We start from the raw sequence: 21,403 nt of genomic DNA, 5'->3' as shown, positions 1-21,403 counted from the left end.
GTCTCCTTATTGGTCATTTTGGTCAGGTGCCAGCGAGGTTACCTTTAGCTTCTTAACCCTTTACAGGTGAGAGGATTTTTCCTCTGGCCAGGAAGGATTTTAAAGGGGTTTACCCTTCCCTTTACATTTATGACACAAGGTTAGAGGTCTTCCTATAACCACAAGTTATTGGACTTCATGCAGGAATTACAGGGTCAAATTCTGTGGCCAGTTATGCAATGGGTCAGACTAGATGACCATAATAGAACACCAGACTGGGACTTACAAAACCTGAGATCTATTCCTAGCTCTGACGTCGTCCTTCTGGATGACCATGGCCAAAGTAATTTCACCAATGTTTTTCAGTTTCCCCATATGTAACATGGGGATAATATGGGGCAGCTTTGCCTGAATTCTAGGTACCAAGATACAGATCCTCACCAGTATTTAGCCAGCTAACTCTCATGGGCCTAATTCTTCAAGCCTACGCTGGTATGATTTTTCAGAGATGGTTGTGCATGCAATATATTGTGCTTATAATATATCAGTTTTTGAAACATGGCTCCACATAGATTTATGCCTGCTTTGTGTCCACTCATTCACTGCACTGTTTCTGTATTGCTAACATGGATTTTGTATTTGTTAAATGAACACTGCCCCAGATTAATTTTCTGTGTGACCACATTTGTTTGCCATGCTGCATATTTACATCACTGCTCTCTAAGACTGCTCTTGAGTATGGTATTCTGCCATCCCTTCGTAAATGTCTCAACCACAGAAGTTGAGTAGACTAATTCCTGATGTTGTGCCTTTCTGTGTTTGCCAGGTAACCTTCACTTCCACATCTAGCCTTGGATTCCTGGTGGTGATGATATGGTTCACTTTACATATAGCAAGGGATGGTAGATGCTGATAGATGGGTGTCCATTACACTTTCAGGTGTGACTTCTGATTTTGGGAACCTCAATTTTTGTATTCTCAGTTGAGACACCAGAGACACTTTAAATAATTTTTGCCCAAGTAAATGAATAAGCCACATCATATAGTGCCCCCTGCCCCAATATTTTATTGATGGGTACATAATCATGTCAGCTGCTTAAAGCTAGATCCACAATGGGGACTCAGACTCAGTGTTGCAATACCTAATGTTTAGGTGCCCTTTTGCCTAGGGAATGAACAGACCAGGCTCCGTGTACAATGGTGGGCCAAGTCGGGTGCCTAAGAATGGGATTTGCAAAAGCCATCGAGATGAGTGGGGAGCCTTCTAAGCTAGCCAGTAGGAAATGTTGAGGAGAAGGGAGGGGCTTAGGCACCACCTCCTCCTCATACTGTGTTTTATATAGGACCTGGTGAGATAGGTGGGAGAACACCTAGCTTGCGAAACCAGCTGGGGCTTAGACATGAGTTAGGATCGGGGCGTCAGGACTTGTGACTTTGTGCATGTCCACTAGCAGAAATAAAACCACTTAAGGGACTTTGAGAGAAGTAATGTAGGTAGTGTGGACTTTAGACTACAGAGTTAGGTGGCAGCTGAGTAGAAGTTTTGTGAATCTAAATTTTGGACTTGTGCACCTAAAGTGGCAGTTGGGTCCCTAAATTCCTTTTGTGTATCTATCCCTTAGCGAATTATGTGAAATAAATCTTTGTCTTCTTATAGATTGTTGAGTTTTGTATCTCAAACCCTTCCAATATTTTTCATAATGATATAATTGGCTTCTATTTTCTGTAACTACTGGAAAAGTATCCATCTTGCATACAGAAATATTAAACTTCTGTATGTGAGATGAAAAATGTAATTGCCTAAGGTGCTCAAACATCTGGCTATGCAAAAAACAAAACCAAAACCCATACAATAAGACAAAGGTGCAATGATGACAAAAGTAGCCTGATTAGTAAGAGCATCTTCCTTTTTCAGTGGCAGATGTGTGATGGTAAGGCATCAAAATAGTTAAAAGGTGTGTATTTGGCTAATGGCTATGGAACACAGTATACCTGAAGTAACTAATTAGTAAAGCAGAACAGCCTATGGAAACTTAAAAAAGTTAGTCACATATCCTTTTGAAAGCCATTTAATATGGCTGCCAGTAAATGAGGGACAACATGTGCCTGACCCAGAGCGTCTAATTGACCATAATAACGAGTAGCTAATGATACATATGCTCTAGTTTGCTTTTACTACTACAAATTACGACAGTAAGCACAGAAGGTTACACAATGTTCATCAGGCTTGATGCTATCTCAGAGTATGTCTCTACTGTAAGTGGAAGTGCAATTTCCAGGTTGGGTAGGTTTACACGCCTTAGTTCTGCTCGAGCTAGTGGGCTACAAATAGCAGTGCAGCTATCGCAGTCCAGGTGGCGGCTTTAGCGAGCCGCCCGGGTACTTAGCGGGGTCTCGGGCTAGGTTGTACATGCGTGGATTGCCTGCGCTGCCACCCACATTGTCACAGCCACGCTGCTATTGTTAGCGCGCTAGCTCGATCAAAGCTAGCAGGGGGGCTTCCGTCCCAGAGGGAAATTACACCTCCAGTTGCAGCTGAGACATACCCTAAGGCCTTGCTCCTGGAACAATTAACACACATACTTCTCTTTACACATAGTGAGTAGTCCCTTTGACGTGCATGGGACTATTCACACTGTGTAAAGCTAACCATCTGTGTAAATCTTTGCTGGATTGGGGCCTAAATCTGTGGAGACCTAAATGGTATTTGCATAATTTATCTGCAACAACCCAGAACATATATTTAAACCATATGCTACCGTTGAAGTTGTATGTGTTTGTAATTAAGTATAAAAGCAGATTGGCAATTTAGTGTTAGTTGCTTTAATTGTCTATCCCACAAGTTATTTGTGGATGAATGTATTCGTGGTGTTCAGTCGTCCACATGTAACACGTATGGACTTTTGCTCAGCGTCCAAGGTAGTGTTTGTGATAGGCAAGAAAAGATTTAGCTACATTCTCAGTAGCCAAATCATCAAGTTCATCCTAACCTGTAATTTTTAGTTTATGCTTCCGCTTCTTGTTGCCAAGAAGGCCAAGGGCATTTTGGGATGTATAAGTAGGGGCACTGCCAGCAGATCGAGGGACGTGATCGTCCCCCTCTATTCGACATTGGTGAGGCCTCATCTGGAGTACTGTGTCCAGTTTTGGGCCCCACACTACAAGAAGGATGTGGAAAAATTGGAAAACGTCCAGTGGAGGGCAACAAAAATGATTAGGGGACTGGAACACATGAGTTATGAGGAGAGGCTGAGGGAGCTGGGATTGTTTAGCCTGCAGAAGAGAAGAATGAGGGGGGATTTGATAGCTGCTTTCAACTACCTGAAAGGGGGTTCCAAAGAGGATGGATCTAGACTGTTCTCAGTGGTAGCAGATGACAGAACGAGGAGTAATGGTCTCAAGTTGCAGTGGGGGAGGTTTAGGTTGGATATTAGCAGTGGTGAGCTGGAGCTGGTTCGCACTGGTTCGCTAGAACCGGTTGCTAAATTTAGAAGCCCTTTTAGAATTGGTTGTTCCACGAGGGACAACCAGTTCTAAAAGGGCTTTAAATTTAACCGGCCAAAAGTGGCGCCTTAGGCGCCGACTCCATGGGTGCTCCAGCCCTGGACCACCCAAGGGGAAAATTTGGTGGGTGCAGAGCACCCACCGGCAGCTCCCCGCCCCATCCCCAGCCCTAGCTCACCTCTGCTCCGCCTCCTCCCCTGAAGGCGCCGCCCTGCCCTGCTTCTCCGCCCCCCCCAGGCTTCCCACGAATCAGCTGTTCATGCAGGAAGCTGGGGCAGGCTGAGAAGCAGGCCGCGGCTACCTGCTCAGGCCCAGGGAGGCGGAGGCGGAATGGAGGTGAGCTGGGGCGGGGGGCATGAGGAGGGCCTCCCACACTGCAGCAGGTAACCCCGGGGCAGGGGGGTGCAAGGGAACCACTCCTCGCCTCAGCTCACCTCCGCCACCCTCGGCCTGATTGTGAAGCCGCCACCTGCTTCTCAGCCCTCCCAGGCTTCCTGCCAAACAGCTGATTCACAGGAAGCGGGGCGGGGGTCGCGGAGAAGCAGAGCGGGGCGGTGTGTTCAACGGAGGAGGCGGAGCGGAGGTGAGGTGAGCTGGGCACAGGGTGGGGAGCAGCCGGTGGGTGCTCTGCACCCACCAAAATTTCCCTGTGGGTGCTCCAGCCCCGGAGCACCCAGGGAGTGGCCTAAGGCGCCACTTTTCATGTGATCAGTGGGGGAGCGGCCGCTCTCCCTGCTCCCCCCAGCTACGCTCCCCTGCCCCTAGAAGCCAGAGGGACCTGCCAGATGCTTCCTGGGAGCTGCCCCAGGTAAGCACTGCTGGGACTCCCCACCTCGCCCCCCGGCAGGTCCTGCTGGCTCTTAGGGGTGGGGTAGGCACCCACTACGAGACCCTTCTGCCCGGTTCTGGGGGCAGTCAGGGGACAGGGGAGGGGGGTGGATGGGGCATCAAGGAACGTGGGGGGGGGTTGGATGGGGCGGGAGTCCAGGGGGGTGGGGGTGGGCAACGACCCCCTTGTGGGGTGAGGAGGGAGATTTTGGCAGCTCATCACTGGATATTAGGAAAAATGTTTTCCACTAGGAGGGTGGTGAAGCACTGGAATGCATTACCTAGAGAGGTGGTGGAATCTCCTTCCTTAGAGGTTTTTAAGGTCAGGCTTGACAAAGCCCTGGCTGGGATGATTTAGTTGGGGATTGGTCCTGCTTTGAGCAGGGAATTGGGCTAGATGATCTCCTGAGGTCCCTTCCAACCCTGATATTCTATGATTCTTACATTATTTTTATTTAAATAGTAATGAATTTCTCACCGGGCTATGCAAAAACCTATATTAGGACAAAGGAGCAATGATCAAAGCAGCACGTACTATTTAGCTGAACTCAAATATGTAAGAGAGCATCTTCCTTACAAAGACACCATTAGAATCTAGAGCACAAAAAATAAATACTTTCATGTTGTCCTACATGTTACACTGATGGCCAAAACGTTTCAAAGAAAATGTTTAGTTGAAAAATGGTTTTATCCAAAATGAAATTTAACAAAACTTGTTGACTTTTTTTTTTAAAGTACCGTGTGAAAATTTTCTTGGAATTTTTTAAAATAAAATAGAAAACTGTATTGGAAATATTCTTGAATAATTATTTCTGCAATTTTTTTAAAAGAAAAATCAGTTAACTTTGAACACTTCAGAATTGTTCAGAATTTTAATTTTTGACCAGCTCTATTATAGATGAACCAGACAAAACACTTTTGACATATTAACTCTTATGAGCAGAATTACAGAGAAAAATGTAGCAAACACCAATGCCTATGAAAATGCAGAGTGAACATTTTACAATTTCATAAGCTGATTTTGGCACTTGAGGTTTGTCCAATGCTGTCCTTGCATACCAGTTATGCTCCATTTGACCTACCACACTATGAAACTGTTATTACAAAACTAAACATGCAAAAAGTGTAAAATCTGGTTACAATTCAAGAATGAGAGTTTCCTGCTAGCAGTGACAAATTGGGAAGACACAGTAGATATAACTGAAAATGATTAAAAAAAAAAAAAATCAAAGAAACCCATCATTCATTAAGACAAATGACGAACCAACCATCAAGGTGAGTGAGGTAATATCTTTTACTGGGCCAAGTGCTGTTCGTGAGAGAGACAAGCTTTTTAAGCTTACGCTTGTCTCTCTCACCAACAGAAATTGATCCAATAAAATGTTACCTCACTCACCTAACTCTCAAATATCCTGGGACTAACAGGACTACAACACTGTATGTATAAACCATCATGCAGCCTTTACATTGTACAGAATATATGTATTATGATAAAGTTAATGACTTGTCAGCAATTGAGTACTAAAGACATGAACTTAGTCCTCTTTCTAGTTACAGGTATGCACTGATTTTAAATGGGAATTGTCTGCATGTACCTGAAGGCAGAATGTGTCCCATATTTATTGACTGAAAAAAATACAGTGTGTGTCTCCTAAAATCCTTTCTAATTTTTCAGAAGTAATTTGCTTTCCCCCATTAGCTAGATCTTAGGTAGGTTTGGTTTAACAGAACGTTTACTAGTCACATAGAATTAGTCATTAGCATTATGAAATTCAGAAAGAACCAAAACAGTATTGGTAGAATTTTCAAGAAGTGCCTCAGTGATTTAGGAGTGACTTTCAATTGGATTGAGGCCCCTAAGGATATGTCTACACTGCAATTAGACACCTGTGGCTGGCCCATGCCAGCTGGCAGGCTCACAGGGCTCAGGCTGTGGGGCTGTTTAATTGTGGTGTAGAGGCTCCGGCTTTGGTTGCAGCAGAGCTCTGAGACCCTCCCATCTGACAGGGTACTAGAGCCCTGGCTCCACCCTGAGCCTGATTGTCTTCACTGCAATTAAACAGTTCCTTAGCCTGAGTTCCACAAGAGATTTAAAGACTATTCAGATTCTCACTCATATTCCCATTCTTTGATTGCCAAATTCTTTTGTTTGCATTATATCTATTAGGGTAAGCTTTAGTGTTGTATTTAATGCCATTGTTACTTAACATACTATCATATCTGCTTTAAAAAGATTTATTCAAGGATTTTTTAACTTACGTTTATCCATCAGGAAAGCAGTTTTTAACAAAAGAGGAGCAACTAGACAGCACTGCTATGTAAACCACGCAATACTTACCATGAGCAGCCCTTTGTAGGCATAGACAATGCCAAGCCAAATGGTCATGTGAGTGTTTTCACAGTGCTCTAAAATTGGACGAATGGAAATATCTCTGCCTGCAGGGTCCGGCTACAAAGGGAAGAAAAAGTAAAGAGTAAAATATTTGACATGTACTTATGCCTCAGAAGCCATTTCATTCTGTTCCCAGTAGGTTGGGGATACATGTATTTGTGTATAAAAGAAAAGCCAACTTTAGTAAGACTTTTGATGGTGTGGTTCCATAAGGCTGCAAAGGAGCTTAGTAAAGAATAGTAATTAGAGAATGGAAGGAGACAGGTGGATTCATGCTTACCCTGCTACAGCAAAATGGAAAGCAAGAAGGAATGTTTGTCATATGCTCAATAACTCCCTTTCTTTAATACTGTCAATCACATTAATCTGTTATAGTTTAAACAAATACATAACTACCATGAAAAAATATGCTGGAAGGCATTCTGTGTAACTGAAGGGAAAGGAAACAACTTGTATCTTTTTAATTTGGACAGCTAATTTGGTAAAAATAGTAAAAAAAAGCTAATGGATATAGCTCAAACATGCAGCCATGAAAATATATATAGTTAAAATCTCTCTTCACTTCACCCTATGTTTTTTGTCATTGATCAAGGGCAGACTATGCAATGAGACACACTGTGGTATGTTCCAGACTATTTTTTGTTTTGTTTTATTGCCCTGAGACAAACCAAGTGCTTGGATTATGCTATTGCGATTGCACTATAGAAACTGCAGCAAAAGCTCAGTATAGAATATAACTCATCCCAAAATTTCTGCAGCAAGCTCCCCTTGAGACCAAGTGAAACTCTCTGTACAAATCAATGCTGCTAGAACCCTCGTAGCTTCCACTCACCCTGAGAAAAGAGGCTAGTGCAGCAATGCCTGCCCTTTGTACCTGGACATAATACCTGTTCTTTTGCAAATTAGACTAGTGATTAACGGATTTGATGTGTTACTTTGATAGGAATGTTCTATTGTGCCACTCTATCCAAAGTTGTTGTGAACTCTTATCTTATTTTCCTTTTGAGAAGAACCTGAAATAGGGGCACAAATGTTCAAAGCAACTCACTATTTCCAGTTTAAACTGATGGTCCAGATCTTCAGCTGATGTGAATCACCATGTGCTTCACTTTATGCACATGTGCAGTACCAGTGGAAGTCACTACAGCCAGTTGCTTTTGTACCTGGCTATATATATAAAATCTTTGAGGCAGAAGAATATGGATTTATCAGAGCAAGGGAAAAAAATCAGATTTTCTTTGACTCAGATATAGAAGTGATTTTTTCATAGAAGGATTTCAGAGAAAAACTGACCGTTATTCTAGGGTTCAGTCTTGCTCCCACTAGTGTCACTGGTAATTTTGCCATAGATTTCAATAAGTGCAGAATCAAGCCCCTACTCCATTTCCCTCATCAGCCCTTCCATATGTAAAGCATGATTGCCCGGCTACCACTGACCTCAGAGGGCAACAAAGAATACAAAATAAAAGGAAAGAGGATTGTGGGGCAAGTTTCTCACAATCCATAGTTATTTCCTTGCATTCTTGGCAACAGAATGACAGTTACGTTCACTCCTTCCCAGTTATAACCCTGAATAGGATAATCTAATCCTAAAAATCTTTCAAATCAGAGAGGACCCAGAGAAGGATTTTACCTTTTTATAAGTAGTGTATGGCCCCACTCTGACGGCCTCTGCGCACCTGCAACTCCCATTACCATCAAAATGAGCTACAGGGTGCTCATCACCTCTCAGGGTAAGGCTGCCAGGTGGCAGAAAAATATATTACAATGCTACTAATGTGTGTTTGGGATCCTTAAAAATGTCTCCTTCTCCCTGATCAGGTCTCATAATACCAAAGTCTTTATGTACAATGTAATTTGACATTCTAAACTGAGGATAAAGCTTTCTGGATTTTCTATCATTTATGATTGAAATGGAAAAAAGTTCAGCTGAGAGTTGCTATCTTAAATTCAGTAGTGTCAACATTTTCACATGAACAAGACTGTCCTAAAGATACATTTTGTCTAAGTTTCTAAACTTTGTCTTAACTCATTACAAGGCCAAAGAGTTTTGTTTTGTTTTGTTTTTAATAAATACAGGACTGATCTCCCCTACATCTTTTAGTTCTAGCGTGCCATTAATTGCATCCTTTTTTGAGTTGTGAGATAATTATTTCAGTTCCATTCCAGATCTACCGTATTCCCAAAAATGTTTACTTTTCAGCAGTGGGGAGCTACACCAGTTTACACCCACTCAGGATCTTTGCTTATGTCTTTTCAGCTACGTCCATCCTCTGCCCACACCCATTCTCCTTTTTACCTCACATTCTTGGAGTGGGTTTGGGACGTGCACTCAATGAACACCTGATGCTTCACCATACTTGTGCCTGCACAGAAGCTCAGCCTTGTGCTGTTTTCTGAGCAGATAATGATTTACCGGGTCAAGGTGCTATCCAGTATTTTGACATGTATGCACAAAGAGTCACTGAAGGCCTGCCGTACTATGCAGCCATAGGCAGTGAAGAACAGAGTGAGCATTTCACTAAGGTATTTCTCTCCTAAAAGAATGTAGTTATGTTCAAATTAGGGCTGTCTATTAATTGCAGTTAACTCACATGATTAACTAAAAAAATTGCAATTAAAAATTGCAGTTTTAAATGATAATTTTTTATATTTATATATAATTTATTATAATTTTGATTTTAATTAACTGCAGTTAAACAATACCAACTGAAATTAATTTTGGATGTTTTTCTACATTTTTATATATTGTATTCTGTAACTGAAATCTAAGTGTATATTTTTTATTACAAATATTTGCACTGTAAAAATGAACAAAAGAAACAGTATTTTTCAATTCACCTCATACAAGTTCTGTAGTGCAATCTTTGTCATGAAAGTACAATTTATAAACGTAGATTGGTTTTTTTTGAGTGCAGTTATGTAACAAATAACTTCAGAGCCTACAATTCCACTCAGTCCTACTTCTTGTTCAGTCAATTGCTAAGACAAACAAGTTTGTTTACATTAATAGGAGATAATGCTGCCCTCTTCTTTTTTTACAATGTCACCAGAAAGTGAGAACAGGCACATTTGTAGCCGGCATTGCAAGGTATTTATGTGCCAGATATGCTAAACAATCGTATGGCCCTTCATGCTTTGGCCATAATTCCGGAGGACATGCTTCCATGCTGATGACGCTCATTACAAAAATAATGTGTACATTAAATTTGTGACTGAACTCCTTGGGTGAGAATTGTACGTGCCCTGCTCTGTTTTACCCACATTCTGCCATATATTTCATGTTATAACAGTCTCGGATGATGACCCAGCACATGTTGTTCATTTTAAGAACACTTTCACTCCAGATCTAACAAAACGCAAAGAAGGTACCAATGTGAGATTTCTAAAAATAGCTACAGCACTCGACCCAAGGTTTAGGTACCTGAAGTGTTTTCCAAAATCTGAGAGGGATGAGGTGTGGAGCATGCTTTCAGAAGTCTTAAAAGATGTGGAAACTACAGCACCTGAACCATCAAAAAAGAAAAATCAACATTCTGCTCATGGCATCTGACTCAGATGAAGAAAATGAACATGTGTCAGTCCGCACTGCTTTGGATTGTTATTGAGCAGAACCTGTCATCAGCATGGATGCATGTCCCATGGAATGGTGGTTGAAGTATGAAGGGACATGAATCTTTAGCACATCTGGTACGTAAATATCTTGCGACCCCGGCTACAGCAGTGCCACGTGAACACCTGTTCTCACTTTCAGGGGACATTGTAAACAAGAAGTGGGCAGCATTATCTCCTGCAAATGTAAACAAACTTGTTTGTCTTAGCGATTGGCTTAACAAGAAGTAGGACTGGGTGGACTTGCAAGCTCTAAAATTTTACATTGTTTTATTTCTGAATGCAGTGTTTTTGTAGATAATTCTACATTTGAGTGCGGAACTTTCATGATAAAGAGATTGCACTACAGTACTTGTATGAGGTGAATTGAAAAATACTATTTCTTTTGTTTTTTTACAGTGCAAATACTTTTAATCAAAAATAGTGAGCACCGTACACTTTTTATTCTGTGTTGTAATTGAAAATATATTTGAAAATGTAGAAAACATCCAAAAATATTTAAGATATTCTATTGTTTAACAGTATGATTAAGTGATTAATCAATTTTTTTAATCATATGATTTATTGCATTTTTTTAATCGCTTGACAGCCATAATTCAAATGTATTTGAAATGCAAGTTCTGTTCTGTTATTAGAGCTAGAGAGAATGCATGAGCTCAGTACTCAAAAGAGGGGGAAAAAAGGGCAAAAAATGATGGTATATAAAAAAGTACCAAAATATTTTAAAAATTCTACCAGAGTAGTAGATACTGTTCCCATTAAGGAAATGATGTACCAGAATTACATTAGGACGAGTCTGTAATGGACATTATGTACTCAGAAATAAATTTGGGCTTTTCTGGGATTCTGAGCTTGATTCTTCAAGAATAGGCAAAGCTCCCAATGAAAACAAGAAGGGCCCAATCCTGTGAGGTGTTTCAATGGGAGCAGAGGATACTCAACACCTTGCATGATCGGTCCCGATATCAGTACCAAAATTCGGAAAGCTTCTGTATTTGACAGCACTCTTTTAAACCAGGCTTCAGATCCATAAAGTCTTAATATTTTAATGACATTGTTGAATTCTCATAAATTATGAGTTGTGTGTGTTCCTAAACAGGTAGGAAGTATTTTGCTGTATGTGGATTTTTGTGTTTTATTTTTCAGTACAATGATATTTCTGCTTCACTGTTTCTATTTGTTTTTTGGTTAATGTATTCATTTTGCATGAATTTACTGATCCTGGCTAAGTGCTAGATAAATAAAATATGGTCTTTTCTGATGTCCAAACAAGGTTTTAAAAATCCATAATTATAACAGAATGCATCACTTCACTAATCCAACACCATTTGTGCACTTTGCTATTGTCAGAGAGCTTGGCTGTAGAGAAGATGACAGCTTAAAACCTACCAAGGATTGTATATGTACTGGAATTCTGCCCTTTCCTTTTATAGAAAGCAATTGAAATGGCCTTCAGATGTCATCAGCAAAAGCCTGAAGACCTCCTGTCTGTGATTAGGCTGAAGCTTTCCTACTTCCTTTGAAACCTAATAAGGTTTCTTATACTGCATCAGTTTTTGCAATGCTTTCAGCAGCTCAGCATAAACAGTTTATTCTGTTAACTTCACATTAGAATTGCACATCGTCCCCTATAAAATGCTTACTCTATTCTATGCCAAAACTGCTGAGTATAGAGAAGGGCTTTCCGACACCAATAAACAATTTATCTTTAAAATCATCATAACCCTCTTGGATGTATGCATTACTATTAATAGGGGAGCAGCAACAACCCCTATCTTTAGGATGCCTAACACTGCTCATTATAAACATCCTCCAGACTTTAGACCTCTATTGCCTGCAGTGTTTGCAGCAGGATTTTGAAATTTGGTGGGGCCCCTCCCTGAGGCAGAACAGGCACCAAATATGAGAGTCTGTAATGGACACTGTGCCAATCCAGGAGAGGCATATTTTGAACACTGTGGATTTTTCTTAGCTATGGCTAAAGAGGTTCACAACACTCAGAACCCAAAGTACATCCAAAATGACCAATGGGCAAAAAATTGGCAAAAGAGCTTAACACTAACTTTGCTACTTCTAACTACAGCAATAATAACTCCACATGGAAACTTACAAATATTTCCCAAAAGGGACCGATGGATGGCAGTGTTGGACACTCAGACTCTGGGGGTTTTTCACCTTCCTCTGCAGCATGGGGTTTGAAGGTGTTAACTAGTGTAAATGGTGGATTCTCTGTAACCTGAAGTCTTTAAATCATGATTTGAGGACTTCAGTAACTCAGCCAGAGGTTAGGCGTTTATTATAGGAGGGGGTGGTGAGGTTCTGTGGCCTCCAATGTGCAGGAGGTCAGACTAGAGGATCATGATGGTTCCTTCTGGCCTTGGAGTCCATGAAGCAGCATCACATAATGTCTGCAAAGTCAGTATTATCACACACTCCAATCTCCTCATGAGACTGAGATGGGGTGGTGCTTCCTTGCCCAACCTTAACTCCTCCCAGTCAATGAAGCCTGTAAGAGATGTCCCTGGAGTTGCAGTATGCCAGGGAGCCAATGCTCACTCCTGACATGATTGGACTTTAGAGCCACCACCTTATCCAGTGGGCTGGAAGGCAGCAGTCACTTTTCCATAGTTAATTTTCCCAGACGACTTTGTTTTTTCCTTCCGTTATACTGAACTTCAGCTTGCCAAGACATGAACTTTTGGCTTCCAAGTTATCTTGCTTCAATAGAGCCTTAAAAAATTAAGCTCTTTGGGAAACTGACAATTCAGTAGAACTCCCATACACTTCTCAATTTCCAAATCCTCATTGCTAGAAGTATCTTTAGATTCTAGCACACATATATGACAGTAATACTATAATGCTCAGCTAGCTGAGATCACCATGCAGTGATGTCTGTTAGAATGCCAGCATATATAGCTAAATTGATATTAATGCCACATTTTAGAACTATATAATTTTATTTTATATAAAATATATAAACCTCCTTCCTTAGAGGTTTTTAAGGTCAGGCTTGACAAAGCCCTGGCTGGGATGATTTAACTGGGAATTGGTCCTGCTTTGAGCAGGGGGTTGGACTAGATGACCTTCTGGGGTCCCTTCCAACCCTGATATTCTATGATTCTATGATTTTTATGTGAATTCTTGTAAGATATAGAAAAGTGTACTGTCTCATCACAACAACATTACTAAAGTAAAAAGGCACCTGCATCTTTCATGGATTTCAGGTAGCCTAATGTAGCTATTTAATATCAGAACTTGCTACGAAGACAGATGGGATAAAACAAACTGGGGTTATGATTAAAGGGGGAAAAAAAGAAAGAAAGAAAATGCCACGTCATAGATAACCACTGAAATTTCTACCACAATAAAAAGAGCACTGGTGATTCAGCCTCAGAGATGTTCACACATTATTATCTTTGAAATAAATCTGCTTTCTTGCTCTCCATCTGTCTCTATACAAATAATTCCATAAAATAGTAATCATACATACTGTAGTTTACTGGGATTTAGAGATGAGAAAATACTCTTAGATCTATTCATAGGCTCATCTATTGTGAATGCTCTCATATTTTTACTTGCAAATGGCATGAATTCATAATTTATCATTTTATCCAGTGTGGGTCGATTTGTGTATTTTAAATAAACTGATTTTTGAGAGCCACATGTTTCCCAGAGAGGAGTGACTTGTTTATTCCACAGCCTAATCCAGATAGCTCCATTTTAATTTTTATCTATTGATCTAATTGTTTTTAGCTAGATGACATTAACTTAAAAAAAAAAAAAAAGAATTGCAACCAAATATGGAATTACAAGCACTGAGAGAAAGGAATATTCTGGTATATTAATGTCAAGAGTTCTCTGAACACAATTAGTTTCCTTAATATATAAATGCACTTAAAGGTCCAGTCCTGATCCTGATGCAGTCAGTGGGAGTTTTGTTTTATATTATTTCCTTAAGGAACTCTAATACAGATAGGATTGCTGTCCAAGTATATTATCTTGGACTTCCCTTCTTGTCTTCCTTTGATCACAGAATCATAGAAGTGTAGGGATGGAAGGGACCTTGAGGTATCATGAAATCCAGCCCCTTTGCTGGGGCAGGGCCAAGTATTCCTAGACCATCCCAGACAGGTGTTTGTTTAACCTGCTCTTAAAAACCTCCGGCGATGGAGATTCCACAACCTCCCTTGGAAACCTATTCCAGAGCTTAAGTATTCTTACAGTTAGAAAGTTTTTCCAAATATCAAACTTAAATCTGCCTTGTTTTAGATTAAGCCCATTACTTCTTGTCCTACCTTCAGTGGACATGGAGAACAACAGATCACTGTCCTCTTTAGAAGAGCCCTGAACACATTTGATTACTTTTGTCAGGTCGCCTCTCAGTCTTTTCTGAAGATTAAACATGCCCCATTTTTTAACCTTTCCTGATAGATCAGATTTGATAAATCTTTTAACAGTTTTGTTGCTCTCCTCTGGACTCTCCAATTTGTTCATAGATTTCTTAGAGTATGGTACTGTTGCGGGGCGTTGACTCACTGCTGCGGCGCCTCCTGCTGGTTATCCAGGGAATTAGCTTTTTTCAGCCAGAAGCACCCTCTGCCAGTCGGTATCTCACTTGCCACTGGTCCCGTGCCCCTCCCAGACCCCAGTGCCCTTTTATCTTAGGGTTCTGCTCCCTGGCAGTACCCCCTCAGTCTGGGTCTCCCCTTGCCAGGGGAACTCCCAACCCACTATCCCTCCCTTGCCTCAGTGGCTACTGTCAGTCATCATCTAGCCCCCGCTCCCTGGGGCAGACTGTACCACTCATCATCGGCAAGAGGGTTGGACCACCTGCCTCTGTCTAGGTCTGGGCTGCTCCTCTGCAGCCTTAGTACCCTTTTGTGGGCCTTTACCTCAGCCTGAAGCTCTGCTAGGCTGGCACGCCCCAGCGCCCTCTACCCTTCCCCAGCACTGCTCTGCCCTAGGTACCCTCTTCAGCTTCCCAGGCAGCCAGCTCCTTCTCTCTCCATGTAGCTAGAGAAAGTGTCTCCCTCCTTCTAGCCCACTGCCCTTTTATAAGGACCCACTGGGCCCTAATTACACAGGCTACACCTGTGGCTGTTTTCCCAAACAGCCCAGCTTTTTCCCTCTCAGCCCTCTCCCAGGGCTCTTTTAAGCCCTTCAATGCATGACGGGGGTGGGGGAGGCACCACGCCACAGGCATCCAGAATTGGATACAGTACTCCAGCTGAGCAATCACCAATGCCAAGTAGAGTGTGACAATTACCTCACATATCTTGCACACGATAATACACCCCAGAATGATATTAGCCTTTTTTGCAACTGCATCATACTGTTGACTCATAGTCAATTTGAGATCCATTATAATCCCCAGATCCATTTCAAGCAGTGTTACCACCTAGCCAGATATTCCCCATTTTGTATTTGTGCATCTGATTTTGTCCTTCCTAAGTGTAGTTCTTTGCACTTGTCTTTATTGAATTTCATCTTGTGGATTTCTGACCAATTCTCCAATTTGTCAAGATCATTTTGAATTCTAGTCCTGTCCTGTCCTGATATATGTCTGAGGAATAGAGACTGAAACCTGCCTAAATATGTGCTTGCAGCCACTTGGACAAATACTACAAGATATAGTAGAGTGTCCTCAGCACTGGGACAGGAGTGATTACTTTGTGACGTGAGGCAAGAGGCCAGGATTTAAGGGCTATGGCTGTGCCATTGGTGAGACACAGTAATGTCAGGAGAGAATGGGGCCAGAAGCTTTGTTACTATGCAGCTCCTCTAGAACTCCATAAACTACTCATTTGGCTTCAGTAGCTGCTGTGGTGTTCTCCACAGACCTTCTATAAATCGGGTGAAGGATTCTTCCTCTCTCCCTATGAACCTGTCCTGAACCCAGCCTAGCTACTCAGGCTGGGTGCAAGGATTAGGATTTTCCCCTTACTGCTTAGCTGGGGTTCTGGAACAATTTTTATAGTGGGGCTGCTGAGAGCCATTGAACCAAACTGTAAACCCTGTATATAATGGAAACCACTTCAACCCAGGGGGTGCGGCAGCACCCCTAGTTCCAGCACCTATGTACCTTGGTAAAATGGAACCAGTGATAAAATTCTCCTAGAATTGAGGGAGGCTCAGCATTGCTGCTAGCTGGGAGACTCAATTTTCAGTCAGACAGAGAAGGCTATGGCTAGAGTGTACTAGGTGCTATGAAGCCTGCCCCAGACTTGCAAGAGTCGGTCTAGCTTGGGATTTTAGGTTAGGCAGAGGCCTGCTTCATCTTTGGAAGATTTAATTAGCCTGGGATTAACATTATGTTTGGAGTTTGGCTTTGATAGAGGCCTGTTCCAGCCTTGAAAGATTGAGTTTAGTGTGGCAGAGCCTAGAACCAGCCTGGAAAGATTTTGGTTCAACCTAGGCAAAGGCTAACTCTGTTTTTTGTTTGTTTGTTACATTAGTTGGGAGATATAGTGTTATGAAGTTGCTAGGAGAATGTTTTTGTAACTTATTTCAGTTCACTTCTCATTACATTGAGAAGACAAATAACCAGGGCTGCAATCTCAAGAAGAAAATATATAGAGACATTTTATTGTGTGTGTATATATACTCAAATATCAAAGTTATTTTAGATTTTACAGAATAGAAAGTTATTGAAAGAATAAGGGAAGGTTCATTTAATATAAAAACTTACAGAGCATAGAGGAAAGGACTCAATCCTTAGTCAGATGGGTAGTCTCATTGATTTCACTGAGATTGTTGACATGAGTAAGGACTGATGTTTTTTATGTTTATATAGTAAATTATATGCCTCCCCAGGAGATAAAAGTATGAAAGTTATGGAGATTTTTAGAGTCATAGAGTTTAAGGCCAAAAGGGACCACCAGGGCATCTAGTCTAGCCTCCTGTGTATCATAGGATCTCCACACTACCCAGTGCTCAGATTCTAAACCCAACAACTGACACTAGACCAAAGTTTTATAGCTCACAGGAGACTAGACTGTTATAGGAGGGATCAAGGTGCACCAGTGCCGAAGGTCCCTACAGTGGCAGGGAAATGATTTCTTATTCTTCTTTCTTCAATAAATAGATACTCAAGCAGCGTTGCCACTTCTGTGACATTATTGAGAGCAAACCAGGTAGCCATGAGAAAGTGTTCTTGTCTGAATTCAGTAAAGCTTTTATGCAACATTTCCCTTAAATAATTTATCTTCTTTCAGCAGCTGTCAAACCAGATTCCCTTTAACACAATTCTACCAAATACTTTTTCATGTTGCTGGTATAGAACAGAAAAGTGGTTAATTTGGTAACAGGTCAAAACAATAATCAGGTGCCCTTTTATATATTCCTTGGACCTGTTCTTTGTTATGTTACCATGCTCCATATGACTGAAATCCACATTTGCCTATGCAACAGTGTATGTTTAATGCATATATGGTACAAATGGGCAATTCTGAACCTACTGTTACCCTCTATGTTAGGTAACATAGTTCCTATATATTCTTAAATAGCTCTCTGTTCAAAATCTATTTATTTATACAATCATGCCTCAGTGACTTATAATAGTGAATGACCTGGGCAAGGCTATATGGCTTATTTTCAAATAAGAATTAATTTTGGAAACTAACATATCATACAGGGGATGATCCATATACCATTTTCTGTCACATTTTCATATATTTTATTTGGTGATTAAGTGTAGGTCTGTATCTGTATGCTTTTCCTCTGCATTTTAGGCCCATCTGGACTTTCAATTATTTAGATAGCCACAGGCCTTTCTTGCCCACGGAAATCTCTGTGTGGTATAGGGATGCGGGGAGTCCATTTGAAGCAATGTAGTCTCCCAAACTAGGTGTGTTTGATGTGTAGCACCACTACCCTCTGCCCTATTTATTCTTTCTCTGCTTTTAGACAGTTCTACATATTAGTGAGCTGAATTCTATTCCCAGCTCTCCTTGAAGTGACCTTGTGAAACCTCTGTTAGTTTATTTATAAAACTGCAGGAGTAGCAGGCCCAGGCAGCAGCAGAGATGAATATTTGACTTCTTCTAGAGTTGGGGTATGAGGCCTTGCTTAATAATGGTGGCTGTGAAGTGTATAGCAATCAGAAAAGACAAGAGTTGAACTCATATTCCCTGGCTCTTCCTGCTGTACACGTTCCCCTAGGCTACAGGGTATTTAGAAGGACTTGCTCTCTCTTGCATGTCTGTGGATCTTTGCCTGAGCTACAGTATGGGTGGGACAGGGAGCCTGATCGAGGCAAAATGTGGAACATACTATAAAATCTACTACACTTGAGAGGTCTGGTTTTAACAGTGCTTTCCAGGGTCTCTCACTTCAGAAAAATTCCGTTGGAAGGGAACAATATTGAATAACATTACTTCAGCCTGTGGCTTTTCATATACAATTTAGTATATTCACACATCCCACCTTCAGAGTAAAAAGTTTAAAAGGAACTCAGGGGCAGAGGAGTTGAAAAACAATGAAGACAAAGGAGTAACAAAATATAGACACTAGAAGTAAATTACAGAGGTGGAGTGGACAGCAGGAGGATGTCAGCCAGCCTGAGGCAAACCTATGGGTGCGGTAGCAGCTGTATTTCATGCATCAAAAAAAGATACATTTAGTGCAAAATAATAATTAAATAAAACCTGGAGTAGAGAGTACAGCACCTGATTTACCACAGGGTACTTATACAATAGTTCTCCTTGAATCACAGATAGTATAATAAGCAACACTATTCGTCACTGAATTTTTTAATATTTGTTTTATCCATGTCAAAAATTAACATTTTGCGACAAGAAAAAGTCTAGGACTTGCCTTTAATGGATGAAAGGTGGATTCAGATAATGTATAGTTGGATATTAGGCTCAATACATTTATCACTCATTCTTTGCTTATGCCCTGAAGGATGTGTCCTCTCACATGCCTGCTACATTACAAAAGATCTAATTTATGTAGATAAATTGTAGGTATAAAAGAATAAGATACTGTTGTAAGCCTGGTTTGTGACATTTATTTTTACAATACATACCAGTCATATAAGAAAGGTCAGGGAATATGATGCTTCCGAGGAAAAGGTTTTAAAATATATGCAATACCTTTTTAAGGGGACAGTGTCAACTTGAACATCACACTTCCCTGGGGAAATTTTCTGAAGGATACCTATTTATAATTGTCTAAAAATAATAATATATTTGGCTCAAAAACTTCATGAGCTGTTCCATATAATCAAATGATTCCCCTCTGCCCAGTTTTCCCATTTCATTTCTTTTTTAGGGGGTAGGCATGCCTTCTCTGATGTTGTTACAACATGCTTAAGTAACTTCCAAATGGGTGGGGGTGGGTGAGATCAATGGCTGTGTGCACAATGGAGCTCATCTACATTCCAGGGATTATTAACTGGCAGTGTTCTGTAGGCATCATAGCAGAAGTCTTAAGGAGGGACTTGAAAAAGGATAAGATAGTGAATTAACGGGATAGTTTAGCAGTTTGTGCTGGCAAGAAATTTGGCATAGGTTACAGCAATCAAGACTTAAGGAAGAAGTGGACTGACAAGGGACAAAAGATGGAAATGTTGGCTGAGTAAAAATGGGGATCATTGGTGCAATAAGCCAATAGATAAGGCAGGGGTGAGTCTAGCTATGCATTTTTGATGTGGTGGTGAAAAGGGATCCATCAACAGGGCTTAAAAAAGTGAGAAGACATTATTAAAGTAACAAGCAAGAAAGATGATTTTGATAGAGAGTACTGAATGAAATTGAGGGGAGCAAGGCTGGAGTTGCCAAGTCCAGAGGAGAAAACGTTACAGTAGCTGAGAGACAAGACAAAAGTCTGGATGAAAGATATGGCTCTGGTACAGGGAGGACACTCAGCAGATCAGAAGTGACTCGAGGGCTCTGGGAGTAAGGGTGAAGGAGTTGGGAGCGCAGGTGGTTCTCTTCAGTCCTTCCAGTCAAGGGCAGGGGCCCTTGGCAGAGACAGATGCATCCTGGAGGTGAATGCCTGGCTGCGAGGATGGTGTCACCAGGAGGGCTTCGGCTTCCTTGACCACAGGATGATGTTCCAGGAATAAGGACTGCTAAACAGAGATTGGGTCAACCTATTGAGGAAGGGGAAGAGCTTATTTGGCTACAGACTGGCTAACCTAGTGAGGAGAGCTTTAAACTAGGTTTGATGGGGGGCAGGTGACCAAAGCCCACATGTAAGTCAAAAACATGGAGACCTGGGAGAAGGTCAGAATCTGGGGGGAGCATGGGCTGTAAAAGGGATAAAGGAGAGACAAGACAGAACTGGGGGGGGGGGCGGGGAGGGAAATCAAATCAGTATCTTAGATGTCTGCGAGTAGTATGGGGAATAAGCAGGAAGAACTTGAAATGCTAGTAAATAAACACAACTATGACATAGTTGGCATCACGGAGACTTGGTGGCATAATACGCATGACTGGAATATTGGTATAGAAGGGTACAGCTTTTTTATGAAGGACAGGCACAGGAAAAAGAGAAGAGGTGTTGCCTTATATATTAAAATTGTATACACTTGGACTGAGATTGAGATAGAAATAAGAGACAGACTTGTTGAAAGTCTCTGGGTAAGGATAAAAGGGGTAAAAAACAAGGGAGATGTCATGGTAGGGGTCTACTACAGACCATCAAACCAGGAAGAAGAGGTGGATGAGGCTTTTTTTAAACAACTAACAAAATCATCCAAAGCACAGGACTTGGTGGTGATGGGGGACTTCAACTACCCAGACATCTGTTGGGAAAATAACACAGTAGGGCACAGATTATCCAACAAGTTTTTGGAATGTATTGGAGACAATTTTTTATTTCCGATGGTGGAGAAAGCTACTGGGGGAGGCTCTTCTAGATTTGATTTTAACAAATAGGGAGGAACTGGTTGAGAATTTGAAAGTGGAAGGCAACATGGGTGAAAGTGATCATGAAATAGTAGAGTTCATGATTCTAAAGAATGGTAGGAGGGAGAACAGCACAATAAAGACAATGGATTTCAAGAAGGCAGACTTTAGCAAACTCAGGGAGTTGGTAGGTAAAATCCCATGGGAAGCAAGTCTAAGGGGAAAAACAATTGAA

General features: G+C 41.3%; 1 protein-coding gene across 2 annotated transcripts in view; it reads right to left on the bottom strand.

Moving 5' to 3' along the window:
* Window positions 1–21,403, bottom strand: part of GABBR2 (gamma-aminobutyric acid type B receptor subunit 2) — an 844,982-nt gene that overhangs the window by 60,975 nt on the left and 762,604 nt on the right. For both annotated transcript variants that reach the window (XM_084618280.1, XM_084618281.1), the window contains one exon: window positions 6,650–6,760. In XM_084618280.1, coding sequence (XP_084474406.1) covers window positions 6,650–6,760 — 111 coding nt within the window. The remainder of the gene's footprint in view (window positions 1–6,649; window positions 6,761–21,403) is intronic.

The sequence above is a fragment of the Lepidochelys olivacea genome (genome assembly GCF_965140295.1).
Source record: "Lepidochelys olivacea isolate rLepOli2 genome assembly, chromosome: 2".
Lineage (NCBI taxonomy): Eukaryota > Metazoa > Chordata > Testudines > Cheloniidae > Lepidochelys > Lepidochelys olivacea.
Note: the sequence above shows the minus strand (reverse complement) of the source record. Positions and strands in the feature narration are given on the sequence as shown.